The following is a 16111-nucleotide window of genomic DNA, read 5'->3' as shown; positions in this document are numbered from 1 at the left end:
CGGAGCTTTTCCAGGAGAATAGCAGTGGAGGGCTGTTTGTCCCAGCTTAGCTTTTCAGCTCTTCACATGGGGAGACAATGCACTGAAAATTGCAATAAGCTGCAGACTCAGACATCGCTGCTCCAAACGCTGATGTTTTCAGCCTGCCTTCAAAAGTGCGGTGAGGATTGGTGGAGGAAATGATCACATTTTTTGCCTCTTTTCCGAAAGCCCAATACTAAGTGAAAGGGATGAGGTTTGTGGGAGCCCAGCTCTGACATTGAACAATTGCCTAGGTATACACTTTCTGCTGCCTTCCAATGTCCCGTCTCCCACAGCTGAGTTAAAATGAATGGGTAAGGAGGAGTGAGGATTCATATATTGGAGATACGTCCATTCATGTACCAGGACAACCTTTCAAGCGCACAGCTATGAAGTGGGACTACTTCCAGCAAACAGAGTCACGGGAGAGATACCCTTTGGTAACAGCAGAGCACAGACACTTCTCTTTCTACACCCATCCTGTACCAGGTACAATATGCCTCATATTTAGCCTGTGACACAGAGCTTCCCAAGGCACCCAAGGGAGTTGCACATGAGCCAGAAAGGAAGCGTGAAGCAGCAGTCAAGCATCCATGTCCTGTGCAGAACGCAATGCACAACACTTGTGAGCAACATGTTCCAGAAATGCCAGTCCAGAGCTGTTCCCAAGCCTGCCCATGCACTTGTGCCTTTAACATGCAGGTTAGCAGTCTACCTCCGCAATTTGTTTCTGTTCCTTTTGCCAGTTTAAATGCTTTTAACACTGCCTCTGTATTCTGTTTTTCAATAAACGTATTTTGCTGTCCTATGACACTAATGACATCTTTCAACTCAATGAACCCCTGCAATCTGCAAGGCACAAACATCCTTCCAAACTGTGTTCCTCTTGCTGAACAGTGAATCTGAAGAACACGCAGCCAGCACAATCCCCATTACCTCCAATTTAAATCCAGCAGCTATTTCAGGAGCTTCATTTTTTCTGCCTCTCTGCCTAAGCTATTAGTGACATTTGGAGCCACACATACTTCAGTAATTAGAGGGCTTTTAAACCTCAAGTTTCAAGTGCTGCACATGAGGAAAAGTCTTGCACCCTCCCGCACAGTTCCCCCTGCGCACAGAGTGCTGTGTTAAGCACCATGTGAAGGTTTCCAGGTCATGGGCCATCTCAGAGGCATGAAGATGCCTGTCGTCAGGTCTTCCCTCCATAGCAGACCCACAGCAGAGCAGTGACTTTTCATTCTTTGAAATATCAAACACCAGCTGTAAGAAAAAAGTACAGCAGTGTGTCAACATCTCAGAGAAGCAGGCTAAAGAGGGACCTCAGCAGGTCCAGCTTTACCTGAACAACCTACAAGAGAGATTTGCCCAAGCTGTTATTAGACACTTCCAACAAAAACATTTCCATACCCTGTCAAACTATGTGTCCTCCAGTAAACCCCCAGCTAGAAGGTTTTATCCAGCAGGTAAGACAACAGGTTACTCATTTCTTTAATAAGGCAGTACTTACAGTACAAATCCCAGTGCCACTTTAAGCCATTTCTCTAAAACAGACGGAGACTTCGGCAGGCTAATATCAATACATCTTACGGTAGTCAGCCTAACTTTCAGTCTGCAGGCTATGCCAAGGACAAGGTCAGCATGGAAACTGACCCACCCTTCTCACCATTGCACTGGCTCTTTCAGGCCAGTCAAAGGTGTACCAACTGCTGTGATAAGAGCATTTCATTCTCCAAGCTTCCCATAAGTTGTTTATTAATGGCTTTAAATTATATTCCTTTAAAACCACGAAAACAATATCTTACCTGCCCTTACACACACATAACTGTAGCACACAGAGGCTAATTCTGCCTATTTGTTGTTTCAGCATTTTTGAAAAAAAAATATATAAAAAAAATGCAGGAGGTAAGACTTATGCTAGCATTGCCAAGTGACAGGATTTTCAGTGTCGGCTTTTGCAGGTCTCACACAGCCTGGACTTCAGGAAGAATATAGCTAGGGGAGCATTGAGGTTGTTTGAAAACCTCACGGTACAAAACCAATATTTAACATACTGGATTTCCTAGTGAGTCTTCAGAGACAAGTGTCTTACATGTGAGCAGTCCTGGGTCAATATTAATTGCACATAACTTCCCATCTGCATTTACTGCCATGTTTCCTCAATTCAATTATAAAATCTAAATGAAATCTCTAAGCTTCATAGCTAAATCTGCATGTTAAGTTAATTAACACTGTAATGAAAACCATATAAACACTAAGTCCTATCTGATCCTAGGCCCATTAAAATCAGAGGCAGCTTGATTATAACCTGAAGCTAATTAATATCCATGCAGTCTTGAAAAACTGGAGAGCGATGGACTGTTTCACAGACGTCAAGAAACTGCTTTGTGTGGAGGCCAACTGAGACACCTTTTTGTGCCATTGTCAGCACTTCTAGCCTGCACTTTCCTGTTTTTCTGAACTAGACACGGGGTAGACCTTGCAATATACACAAGCAATCCTGCTGTTTCTAGCTGTTCTTTAGGAGACAATATGTTAAGAAATGTGCTAGTCGGCATCTGGAGGACCAAGAGCCACCTTCAAATGCTAGACTGAGCTGCAAAAGAAGATGCTGATTTTCTTCCATCAGAGAAGCAGAATAAAAGCTTTAAAAAGAATAAAAGCCAAAATTTTGCCTCAGTGTTTAAATAAGCAAGGCAAACTGTTATTCACCACATATAGCACTCAGGCCTATGTCAGTTGTAGCATGTGCTCATCTAACTAGATTTGACAAGGTATAGAGTTTGTAAACTAGGTACCAAGACAGCGTTGTCATGATCTGCAGCTCTCCAGAAGCATGTTGTGAAGAGCACCAAAGATACAAAAGGAGGATCCTGCACTTAGAGGTAGAGTCCTCCAGGCTGCAAGTTAATTAGGCAGAAAACTGAAAAACAAATCATTTAATTCAAAGGCACAGTACTGAAATGGAAAAGGAAATACCTGGAATAAGGATGGGTTTGTATAGCTTGAACCTGCTAATGCACAGACAGGAAACCTGTTAGACCCAGCTTCAGAATATGGCAGGACAAGTGTTGTAAAACTTCATATGGTTAACTGGAGCTAATTATACCTAATTACATATGTGCCATATTGTGGAGTTATCTCAAAACAAGTACGTTTAGTAGCTACAAAGAGCAGATATAATATGGAGCACTATGATGAAGATTTAAAGAAAAAATGTATTAGATACACATGAAAGCAAAAGTGGACAGTGCCAGCTGCTGAGCAGCAACAACTGATGACACTGTCCTTCTGAGAGCATCTGTGAGGTGTTGCACTGGTCTCTCCTCCCTCTACAATCACTCACTGGAAGACACCTGTCACCTTCCTCTTTCTAGCTGCGTCCCACAGAGAGTACACACACCTGACCACCGAGCTGTCCTCCCGCAGCCACAAACCCTCTTCACGTACAGGTACTCTGCAGTCCTCAGAGCCTCACAAAAAATGTCACTGCTGATGAGATCAAAGGGGCAAAGGAGGCCAAGAAACAACCCTGCCTCTGCCAATGAATCGATCCTGCTCTAGGTGTCCAAGCAAGATACAATTGATGACCTGATGGTCAGGTCCAGATGCCACACAAAATCACTGCCTGATGTACTGCATCAGGAAAACAACGTGTTTGAGCACAGCCCTCTGGCCTATGACTACCAAGGAAGCTGTTCCAGGCAGCGGTTGTTAGGGAGGGCTTAAGGAAAGAGGAAAATAAAACATCAAGCCCATCACCCAAAGACACTGTTTCTCAAAATGGTAGTGGTGTGATACTGAAAAGGAATCTGATATAGCACAAGGGGGGAGTGGAATCAGCCTATATCCCCAGTAAGAGTTGGAGATAAACGAGTCTATTCAGGATTTTCATCTGACCTTGCTGTGCCTTGAGAGCTTGCTTGAGACAAATTAGCTCAGCACCTCACCAAGAGCTAGTGAGGGCTAGAGGCTACTTCAGAGCCCCTTAAAACAGTCTATATCGATGTGGTACCAACATCTCATACGTTTAAGTGTTCAACCACCTGCTACTTCAATAGGAAATGGGTTTCATGCTGGGTTTCATGCACTTAAAACCATTTCTTTGCTGAGTCAATGTACTCGTTTCAATTGGTCTTCTCCGGCTGTCAGCTTGAAGACTGTAGCTAGTTTTTCTCCTGCCCAAGAAAAGAGAAGTGCCTATACAGCATCCCAGTTTTGAAGCCTGCAACTTCATCCAGGGTTACTGCCACCAAAGAACACCACTGCCTACCAAATGACAGCAAGGATAGCTCACTTACAACACAGGCACGTGTTGAAATACAGTAGGACTAGATCTAGAGAAAGAACTCAAATCCAAGCACACTGCCTAACCACTTTCTACTGATCTATATGAGCTTCTTTACCCATTCTAGTTCCAGGTTTAATAGCACGTTCTCACCAAGGACAGGCATAAACAGCTTTAAGGTCCTTCAAGTAATAGGAAAAAAACTTGTATTTGCTATTTCCTAAGGGTTTGACAACACATAGATACAAAGCTTTTGCCATATCCTGACATCCTGAGCTCTAGCACAAAACAGCCAGTAATAACCCAGCATTAACACAAACAAAAAAAGGCAAGACTTTCACTTGGTTTTCATACTTTTCTGTTCTCAAAGGCAAGATACAAAAGAGGTTGTGGGACATGAGATACCACTATGAGACAGCAGCTGGAGCAAAAAAAAAAATACATTAGCTTGACAACTGAGTGAAGAATTTAAATAGTCAATGGGCAGGAATTAATGGATCCAGCAAACAGAAAACAATAAGTTGTAAGTGCAGTGGGAGGTTCTTCCATGCTTCTGAAGATGAAGGCAGGAAAGAAAAGTCTGAAATCATGACAGTAATGGGAAGACCTGAAAAAATTGCAGACACCGACAGCAGATGAGAACCTTGAGGCATGCTGAGCATCCTTTACAGCTTTCTTGCAAAAAAAAAAAAATATCCTTGTGAAAAGCACCTCAAATTCAAACAGGAATATGCAGTCATAAGCAGAAGAAAACAATGCGAACAAGAAGATGCACGAAGACATACAGAACAAGACAGACCTTTAGCTCTGATCAATTGACAGGGCAAAAGAGATGCAGAAGATTCCCACTAGTGGGATAAAAATAGAGTTGAGGTACTGTTTGCACCCAGATAACAAGGAGAACAAATTTGCTGGAGAAGCAGACGGGATGGCTAAGAAGAAAGAAGCAGTGGCCTAACAGGAGAAAGAAATAGAAAGAGAGGCTGTATGAAGAAAAAAAAAAATAGAAAAGACAGAAGAATGATAGGGAGAGAACTAGAAATCCACCCGTAAACTAGGGAAGGGCAGATTTACATGACAGAGGACTCTGTTAGAACAAAGAAAAAGAAGACCTACAACCAGAGGGAAAAAATCCTGAAGACAACAGTGCTGGCAATAAGCCAGAAGCAAGCTTCGATGAAGAGAAGAGGGGGAAATGAAGCACAGAGAAACAAAAGAGGGAGAATGGAAGAAAACCTCACCCACAAATATGGTCAAGAGTTGGAGAGCAAAGTGAGAATTTCTAATAGTGAAGCATAGATGCACTGCACAGATTAACAAGAAAAAGAGCTTGCCAGTTAGGTAAATAGGAATATAAGGAAATAAAATTTTCAGGTGATAGGCAGTAAGCAGAAGAAAGAGGGAAAAAAAAATAAAGAAAAAGCAATTTGGAGCATCCTAAATCAATGCTCCACTAGGATTTCCATAAAGATCATACCAAGTCTAGATCAATGGCGGGGCAGCCCATGGAAATGAAAGCACCGAAGACAAGGAACCTATCTCACTCAAACTGGAGCCTAAACACGGAAACCTTCACAGACTCAAATCAAGATGCATGGACAAGTCCAACCGAGCGTTACAGAGGCGCCAGTGGATGCAGACCTGCAGGGTGAGGTTAATCATCTGGAATAGGGTGGAGAAAAACAAATCTGAACATACATGTGCCCCTTCTGAAACACAGTAAGAAGTCTGGGCACATTATTTAGATCTGTGCCAGGCACGAGAACAAGTTGCAAGGGAAAAATAATAAAAGACAAATTTTAAAATAAGGAGGCAAAAACAGTAGTACAGACCTCCCAGAGTCTGAACATTACACTCTCCATTTGATGGTTGTCCTGTCTGTCTCTCCCCCGAGATTTCAATGAAGCATGTGAAATGGCATTATGTGAGAAGCTAACTCTTAGGCTGGTGGAAATGGGTACAAGAGCTGAAAAACCAGGAAGAAGCTTGCTAAGACGGAGACAACATTTAGAGGGCTGCAATACTGTCACCTCAAGGGAGTAAGAAATGCAGCTCTGGCAGGAAATGAGTTAAACACTACACCCAAACCAGGTCTGCAATGCACACACGGAGCTGCAGGGCTATTGGAGCCCTGCTGGCTGGGCCAGCATAGAGCACTCCACAGGTGGTGTACCCTGAGGACCCTGGTAGGTGAGCAGGAAGCTAAGTAGCCTAGAAGAAAAGCCAAAGGCAGTGCTGCATTTCAATTAACCTCGCCCTCTTGGACAGTCAGCTTCCCCCAGTAGCTACTGCCATGGGTGAGAAGGACAGTGCATCCCCTGCCCCACTAACTGCTGTTCCTTCAGCTCTGCTGGCTTCATTTCTCACTACTCACTAACCTACACCTCTAAGTGATCACGATTGACAAGAATGCACTTTGATGGGGATCACTTGCAATAACATACTAGGGAAAAAACAGACAAGAAGCTGAGCAAGGGACAGAGACATCTCAGAGGGACAAGGTGTGACAAGCAGCTAAGGCAGCAGTTTTGTTACCAAGCCAGAGCAGGAACCATGGCACGCCACACTGATATGTCAGGCAGCAGGGAGGTACTTCCCAGGCTGTAGACCTATCTGGAGAAATCCCCCACCATGAAGGCGAGCTCACTGCAGCCTTTGCTTTCAGGGATCAAGTCAGACTATTCCTTTTCTCAACATGCAGCTAAATGAGCTGCCCTTTCCCACCACATCTTTTTTTTTGCTACAGGCCAGCCCCACAGAGAAGAATGATTCCCATATTATTGGGATCAGAAGGGATCCCAAGATACACTTTCCTAGCATAGCAACTTTGGCTTGAGTGGAGGTCTGCTCTCCCCTTCCACTCCTGCCTTGTAATTTTTCTAGAAAATCAAAGGCTGTTGAAGCTAAAATCAAACTGGGACAAGAGTTTAGCAGGGCACTCGCTAAAAGATGACTTCCAGACACTCCTTCAAGAGCATGTTATAATCTTGATGTGAAAAAAAGTCATTGGACAAAATACAATTTAACTGGATGGAAGATTTTAAAATTCAGAAGTAAGGCATCTTCAGTGGATAGACTCATCTAAGACAAAGTAGCATCAATGCAGGAAGTTTTCAGGATCCCTGTGTCAAGCCAAGCACCTTAATTTGGATCTGGGAACATGAGACTGACAAGACACCTCATTCAATAGCTGAACAAGAAAGATTATATCTGATCCCTCTCAACTCACCTGGGACACCACCCTTCCTCTCCTCAGAGGAAAATGGGTTCTTTGTCTCAGCTCTACTGTACAATACAACATCAAATGATAGGACACACACATAAATTCCCAAGTGAGGAAGTTAGCTCCCCTTTCCCTGAACCTGGAACACAGCCTGCTGACCTCTCAAAGCTTGTGCCATCTTTCTGCAGCACGTTAATCATTCAGCAGAAGGCAAAGGGTATGATTGCTGCTAAGGTCCTGTGCAGTAAGCCTCACTGGAAGCTAAGAGATGCATCAGCCTCAAGCCTTCACACAGCATTGTTTTCAAGGATAAGGTAGTACATCAACTACGCAGACTAAACTGAAACACTTTTCAAAATAACCTGAGAGCCCAAAGAGAAGAATATGGAGGTCCTTTTGACTGGCAAAGCGTTCAGCAATCTTTTATCATTAACTTAGCAGTTTCCTAGAACACACACAATAACATACCATCCAGGTCCCACCATTAGGACAGCAGTTAGGAAAGCGTCAGGTACAGTTTCTGCAAATTGTTCATAATTGAATGATTCTGTGAAATAAGCAAAAGAAAGATGTCCTTGTTTATATAATTTGTAAAATAAAATCAAATAACTGATTTTAAAAATGCCATAGAAAACATCTGACCTCTCCTCAGAATATCCTGTGCCCTGTTCTATAGCCCTGTAAACAAAGAATGTTCCTGACATGATTGCCCCTTCACTGAAAAGATTAAATCCTACTGCACAGAGAAACCACTCTTTTTCACTCAGACTCAGGAGCATTTGAACAAAAAAGGCAAAAAGGACTCCTCACAGGGCCCTGAAGAGGTCTTCTCAGATGTCCTAGTGTCACTTAAAGCCAGGAAAAAGGAAGACAGCCAAGAAATAGACAAGTTCTGAAAAACTGATTGAAGTGCTAAGATTACTCAAACACTGGTAAATGCTAAGATAACTCAAACACTGGTAAAGGCTGCTGATACAGAGAGACACACTCAACAAAGTCCTGAGCCCCAAGGTCTGGTCCCAGAGATGTCCCTGCTTTGAGAACATCAGGCTGGACACTTCCCAAGGTCCCTTTCAACTTAAATTATCCCATGATCTTACAGCGCAAACAACCTTGTTGTGTTAATTTCTCAAACCCTTCTTCCCTTAACCCAAAGCTCCTAGGGCTAATAACTTCCAAGCCAACTACAAACCCCCAGCTTCAAGCAGAAGGTTTGCTTTCTCTGTCTTAACACCTTACATTTTCATCCCAGCCTTTCTGTTTCCTGTTTTAAATGTCACTCATTGAAACAGCATCTCTAAGATGTTGTGTTTTCACTAGAGTCTAGCCACCAGCTATGTCCAAATTTTAGCCTAATGTAGGGCCTTTCCCAGTATGTCTTCCCTTTATGTATTTTCTATAAATTCCCTGCAGAAATGAGTCTTCCATGTAAAATATTGTGAAAGTAGGAGAGCAGCAGGCCTCAAACACATAGACACATCCCAGTAGACCTTGCAAATAGAGGAGATAAAGGACCAGAAAGAAACATGATAGGTCCCATTTCCAGAGGTTCAACTTTCCAATTTCTAATGTATTCTTCATAGCCACGTGCAAAGAAATTTTTGTAAAAAGATTTTATATTCCATAATGTCCCCTATAGAAAGAGAAAAAAAATGAAGTAGTAGGCAACAGAATAAGTTATGGGAGGTGACACAGCCATCATGACTGAATAGTCAAAGCTATGACGCCCATTTATCAAACTGGCATTGAAATAACAACACATATATCTTACCATAGATGCAGCGTGGGAGAGGCACACAACAAAATAATGCAATGTTTTGTGCTTTGGTGGCATAAGCTGAAGATCACCATCTATTTTACAAGCCACAGTTTAGCTTCCAGCCTGGAGAGCCAATAATTAACACCTCTGTCGTCCTTTGTGCCACTGAGTCACCACGAAGAAATTTAAGAGGCTGATCTGAACCTCACTGCAAATCTCCAGCTATGTGCACACCAAGCAAAGCAAGCCTGCATCACTGGTCATGTCAGTGCCCACTCCCAACAAGCATCCAGCAAGCGCAGCCCCTCATCTTTCTCTTGAGCTAAACAAAACCTTGGACCAAAGCCCCCTATCCCCTTTGGAAGCAAGATCTGACCATAAATGACTTCCCTTGCAAGATACAGAAAGCTCACTCTATGGTCATGAAGAGAGCACTGGGAACAGATATTCCAGCATCATTACCCCATAAAACTTTACGCACCTGTTCTGAAGATCACCAAAATAACCCTTGAAAACAAATGTGATAAACTTTGATTTGGGCAGTTAAAAAGGAAAATGCAACTAACAAAGCTTGAAAACAAAACTAACATCCAGAAACTCAAAACATGTGGCACCTACCATACTTCATAGTCAGCAGTTGTAGTACCGTTCCATCAGGTCGTAACTTTGCTATTAACTGATGCTGGCAGACCAAGCAGTGACTGATTTGCGTTATGGACTAGTAAGGCTAAGAGGCTTGCAATTCTGTCATCTTTTCTTGTAGATACTCTCTTTCTCTGTAGATACAGACCTGGCTGACCAATCAGACACGTGATCAGCTGTGAACATGCAGATAGGCATCCTAGCCTTGATCAGAAGGGGCTACCAGCTAGGACTGAGGTGATCAGCAGTACCCTTTGGGACCCAGAGAACTCTCCCATGACCTGTATTCAGGCTGGCAGGGCAGTCATTTTTTACAGTAATTCCAATTCAATCATCAACAAGTTATTCCATGTAAGATGCAGATGTGACAGAATATTTTACAGAGTCTTGTGTCTATTACTATAAAAGTAACATCATCACTGTGTTTTCAGACATTTTTATCCAAGGACAGTTGAACTTCAACTTGCAGGATACGCCAATGACCTTACTCTGTGGGTATGTGGGTGTGCGTGTGTTTCTCTTCTTACTGAAAACGTCACACAGTGCAAAGCTGTTAATAACCATAAGAAAAATTACGCTAAGTCAGACACTGACATTGAAACATGAGAGGTTTACGAATAGTAAATAAAACATGGAGAAGCATGTTGTTAGTGTAACTTCTGTCCCTCTATATCGAACATGGTGCTTGGAAGCCTGAGAGTCACACGGAGAAGAAACAGGTAAAATTTGGAAAAAGTTATCACTAGCAAGTAGGAGCATAGAAGGAGTAAAAAGGTGTAGCAGAATCACTTAATTACATTTCCAACTTGTGCACCAACTTGACCTCACAATGTACAGCTTTTAGGGAAGGAGGGGACGAGTCCTTCCCATAGAAGATGACATTCAAGATGAGCAAGACTTACCAGCTGAGACAGCTGTAGGAACACGTGAACGGAGAAGCTTTGCTGCTCAATTTCAGCAGCTGCCAAAAGAGGAAACAGGAAAGAATCACCAAGAAACCCTTTGAACAACAAAGGCACAATCTGCACCCCATAGAAGGTTTGCTTTTCCTACCTTAACCATTGCCAATTAAAGGCTCATTAATAAATCAACGTATGAGGGCAGAGACGCTTCCTAACTTTGTAATTATTTACTGTTAAGTGAATATTCTCACTATTCATAACAAAGAGTTCATTGTTTCTTGAACACCATTAAGCTCTTGACAGTAGCAATGAAATTATACAAATTCCCATGTAAGTCAGTTTACGTTGCGTGTCAGGGAGCAAGGCACTTTGTCCATTCTACTTAAAATTAGTTCATTAAGCTTTTACTTTCCATTAGCTACAGCTTCTTTGACTCCACATCAACACACGCAATGTGCCTCCTGAGGTTCACTGGATTGGCAGCTGGATTTTGAGTTCATATGTGTTTTCCAAGGCAATGTCTGGAGCTCAGCAGGGACCTCAGGAAACGAGTGCTGTACTTTGTAAAATGCCGTGTGCCCTGTGTGCATTTGCTTTTTAGGATTCATAAAGACAGAGGGCAAGTTCTTTTAAAGACATGAAGGTCTTCCCCAGCAGTCTGGGCACTCAGAGCCAAAGTTGCAGATCCTACAGCAAAATCTTCACATGGCCACAGATCAGCAGCTCCACACACCCCAGTCTTCATGGTACAGCCTGGGAAGAGCTAATGACATCTGTGGGTGGCATGTTCTGTCCACAGCCCTGGAGGGGTACAAGAAGGTTGTTTCTACCCTCATGGCCAGGACTGAGACCCAGCAAGGGCATGACATGGCCACAGGTCAGCCAGCCCTGGATTATCATGATTGTTGTATTTCTTTACACAGTCAGTGTGCTTCATGGGTCCTTTGAGAACAGGAAGGAGGGGGCAAAATTAGAATCCTTGACATAAGGATATGGAGCTGTTGGAACGGGTCCAGAGGAGGGCTACAAAGATGATCAGAGGCCTGGAGCATCTCCCATACAAGGACAGGCTGAGAGAGTTGGGGTTGTTCAGCCCTGGAGAAGGGAAGGCTTTGAGGAGCCTGAAGGGGCTACAGGAAAGCTGGGGAGGGGCTGTTCACAAAGGCTTGCAGTGACAGAACGAGGGGCAATGGGTATAAACTGGAGAGGGGCAGATTTAGACTTCACATAAGGAGGAATTTCTTCACCATGAGAGTGGTGAGGCACTGGCACAGGGTGCCCAGGGAAGCTGTGGCTGCCCCATCCCTGGAGGTGTTCAAGGCCAGGTTGGATAAGGCTTTGGGCAGCCTGGTCTGGTGAGAGGTGTCCCTGCCTATGGCAGAGGAGTGGAACTAGATTATCTTTAAGGTCCCTTCCAACCCTAACTATTTTATGAATCTATGAAAATTCCCTTGTCCGTGTAGCCCCAAAGGGCAGGATGACATTGTCCCATTGGAGCCCCGATATGCTTTTGTACCCAGGGAGGGCTGATCTCCAAGCAGGATGGCATCCCACGAAGGGACCCCACGCAGGACCCAGAAACCGCTGTGGGAGGAGCAGCTGCTGAGGCAGAGCCCTGTGCCCCCTGCCCAGCCGAGGGGGCTGCAGCCGGGCAGCAGTGCTGTCCGGGGAGGTGCCCATAGGGCAAGCAGGGTCGCATCGCTGGAGAAGCGCAGCAGATCACGCCCCACACGCATCTCCCATCGCCAATAGGTGCGTTTGGCCCTGTTGGAAGAGAAAACGACTTGGAAGACGGCTTCCTCTCCCTCGTTTGCTCCCCTGAATGCTAATCAGCCGCGCGGGCTAAAAATACCCAGCAAGGCTGCGCACAGCAGAAGGGGAAAATGGGGGAGCCGGAGGCTACAGCTTCCCTGCAGGAAAAGAAACAGGCGAGGAAGAGCTTTGCCCCGGCGTAAGCGCCGTTCCCCGTTGGGAGGCGGGTACTCCGGGCGCTCCCCGCGGGCAGGCGGCGCCCGGCACCGCGTCCCCATCCCGGACGGGGCGTCCCGAGCCCCGGCGCGATCCCCCCGCCGGAGCACAGAGCCAAGAAAGGGGTGGCTGGGAGGAAAGGGGAGGAAAGGGTGGCTCGGAAGGAGAGCGGGGGTCGCACCGAAGACCGGTGGCCCCGCAGGTGCGGGGACTTCGCGCCGGCGCTGCGCAGGGGTCGGGACCCCTTCCTCCTGCGACAGCGAACGATAGAACGTAATAAAGACAGAGAGAACGCGAGCACGGAGGCGAGCGGCAGCCCACACCGCATCCGGACCCTGCGGGGGAGGGGGAAGCGCAAACCCCGCGGGGCGCCCCTCACCGCATCCTCGCGGCGGCAGGGCGAGGTCACCGCCCCGGGCGTCGCGCTGCCCCCTCCCCCCTTCTCCTCCCCCTCCTCCGCGGCTCCCATCCATAATTAAACGGCTCCCCGCAGCCGCGGCGCTCGCAGAGGGCGGGCGGGGACGAGGAGGCGGCGGCGGGCGGGGGGGAGCGTGTGCGCTCGGCGCGCCCGGCCCACTGCGGGCAGCGCTGCTGCCGAGCGGAGCGCCGCCGAGCCCCGTCGGGGAGCGCCGCGCTCGCATGGCCGCCGCCGCCGCCGCGGGGCCGGGGGGGTGCGCGGGAGGAGGAGGAGGAGGAGGAGGAAGATGATGCGGGCGGCGGGGCGGCGGCGGCGGCGGCGGCGCGGAGGATGAAGTGGAGCGTGCGGGGAGCCTGCGCCGCGCTCTCCAGCTGCCTCCTGCTCGCCTGCGCGCTCAGCGCCGCCGCCGTGGGCCTCAAGTGCTTCTCGCTGGGCTCGGAGCTGAAAGGCGAGCCGTTCCGCCTGGGCACCGCCGCCGGCGCCTTCTACTCGGGGCTGCTGCTGGCCGCCGGCCTCTCGCTGCTCGCCGCCGCGCTGCTCTGCTGCCGCCCGCCCGACGACGCCCCGGCGGCCGCTGCGGCCCCGATCGCGGCCGGGGGGGACGCGGAGCCGGCGGGCGGCGGGTCGGCGGGGGAGGCGGCGGCGGCCGCGCCGTCGGGGGCGGCGGAGAAGGCGCCGCCGGGGGGCCGGCAGAACTTCCTGCTGCTGGGGGTGCTGGTGTTCATGCTGGGCGTGCTGAGCGCCTTCGCCGGCGCCGTCATCGACGGCGACACCGTATCGCTGGTGGAGAGGAAGTACTCGCACTACTGCCTGCTGCAGGGCGGCTCGGCGGGGCGCCCCCGCGCCGGCCCCGACGGCTCCGCCGCCGCGCTGCGCTGCCAGAAGCTGCGGGACTACCAGCGCGGCTTGGTGCTCTCCACCGTCTTCAACGCGCTGGAGTGCCTCCTCGGCCTGCTCAACCTGCTCCTCGTCAAGAACTACAAGGCCTCGCAGCAGCGCGGGCGGCGGCGGCGGCGGCGGAGGGCGGCCCCGGCGGGCGGCAGACGGCGGAGGCGGCGGGGCGGCCCCGGGGCGCGGCGGGCGCCGCGGCACAGCCAGGGATCGCTGTTTTCGGGCGGGGAGCCCGAGCTCGACCCCGGAGACTGCCCCTTCCAAGCCGTCTCCTACATCAACGTGGGCGTCTTCCACGTCTTCGACGAGGCCGGCGTGGAGGTGCACTGCGGCGGGCATCCCTCCGTCGAGCTGCCCGGCTACTCGCCCATGGACCCCGAGCTCAACGCCTCCTACCCCTACTGCTACCCGCTGCCCAGCGAGCAGCCCCCCGCCTACGAGGAGATCTACCCCGCGGAGCCCTACGGGCACGGCACCTAGAGCCAGCGCCGCGGGACGCCCGGGGCAGCGCCGGCCCTCGCCCGGCGCAGGGACAGCGCGGCGCCTCTGGCTCTGACGAACCTTCGCTTCTCTCCCTCCGTGAAGCTTCTCCCTCTCCCCGTGAGCCTTCTCCTCCTCCCTCTCTCCCTGAACCTTCTCCTCTCTTTCTCCCTGATCCCTCTACCTCTCTCCCTGAACCTTCTCCTCCCTTTCCCCCTGAGCCTTCTCCTCCTCCCTCTCTCCCTGAGCCTTCTCCTTCGCTCCCTGAATCTTCAACTCGTTCTCTCCCTGAACCTTCTCCCGCCTCTCCCTGAAGCTTCTCGTCTTTCTCTCCCTGAAGCTTATCCTCCCTCTCTCCCTGAATCTTCTTCTCCCTCTCTCCCTGAACCTGCTCCTCCCTCTTCCTGAGCCTTCTCCCCCCTCTCTCCCTGAATCTTCTCCTCCCTCTCTCCCTGAAGCTTCTTCCTGAAGGTTCTCCTCTCCCTGAACCCTCTCCTCCCTCTCTCCCTGAGCTTTCTCCTCCCTCTCCACCTGAACCTTCTTCCTGAAGGTTCTCCTCTCCCTGAACCCTCTCCTCCCTCTCTCCCTGAGCTTTCTCCTCCCTCTCCACCTGAACCTTCTCCTCTCTCTCTCCCTGAACCTTCTCCTCCCTCTCTCCCCGATTTCCCTTTCCTTCCCCCCCTCCCCCCCCCCCCCACTTTCCCTCCCTCACGGCCACCCTCCGTCGTCTGTTCGTCCCTCCGTCGGTCGGCGGCTGAATTTTCCAAAGGCTGCGCTGGAATACGCCTAAGGGTTGGTTCCTCCCGCCGCCTCTCCTCCGTAGCCAAGTTTAGTTCCCTTCAAGTGATTCATCAGTCTCCAGCTTTAGCAGTACAGTTACCCATTTATGATAACCAGCCAGTGTAAGGAAAAGGTGTCATCGAGCTTCTTTACCTCCTGAAGAGCTAAAATTTCTAAACAACGCAGAGACATTTGTGTCACGTTTACTAGAGGTGTATTGGGGATCTTTAACGTTTACACTACTCCTCGGGAGAATTGAGTTCTGTTTTAAGATATAGTGAGTTAAAACATTCGTTGGTCTTGTAAGATGCACATTGAGAAAAACCTGCACTTTGAAAAAGAAACAGGAAAAAAAAAAAACGTTTTTGTACACTAACGTGCCTGCTTTTGTTGATAACTTATTACTGTAAAAGCTTTCAGAAGTCTATAGTGAAAATGTTTGGTAAATTCGCTGCAGTTTAAAATTGATGATTAGTTCCGTTACTAAAACAACCGGGATGTTGCTAGGATATGGCAGTTAAAAGGAAGTCCAAATGTCATACATTCCTTTTTGTAAACAGGTCCTGTGTTTTCAATGCAAGGCAGAATTTCTTTTTGTTTTACACAGGTGAAGGGTTTAATTCTATTTTGTACAACTACATGGTTTACCTGTAAAGAGTTCCATTTTACCTGTTAGAATTCATCAATCTGGTAAGCTTGAATATTAAAGTTTTATTTGAAATATATATATATATATATATAT

The 16111-nt window shown here is 48.1% G+C and overlaps 1 protein-coding gene across 1 annotated transcript; it reads left to right on the top strand.

The window, feature by feature from the left end:
- Nucleotides 1-13513: 13513 nt before the first annotated feature.
- TMEM271 (transmembrane protein 271) lies at nucleotides 13514-14736 on the top strand. Its single transcript, XM_054055323.1, has one exon. The coding sequence runs from the start codon at nucleotides 13549-13551 to the stop codon at nucleotides 14587-14589; it is 1041 nt and encodes a 346-aa protein (XP_053911298.1). The 5' UTR covers nucleotides 13514-13548; the 3' UTR covers nucleotides 14590-14736.
- The last annotated feature ends 1375 nt before the right edge of the window (nucleotides 14737-16111 follow it).

This window comes from Cuculus canorus, chromosome Z (genome assembly GCF_017976375.1).
Source record: "Cuculus canorus isolate bCucCan1 chromosome Z, bCucCan1.pri, whole genome shotgun sequence".
Classification (NCBI taxonomy): Eukaryota; Metazoa; Chordata; class Aves; order Cuculiformes; family Cuculidae; genus Cuculus; species Cuculus canorus.
This window is presented reverse-complemented; position numbering and strand designations above follow the sequence as displayed.

What these genes read in the sequence shown, in the direction of transcription:
- TMEM271 (XM_054055323.1), top strand. Translation starts at nt 13,549, where the DNA reads ATGAAGTGGAGCGTGCGGGGAGCCTGCGCCGCGCTCTCCAGCTGCCTC.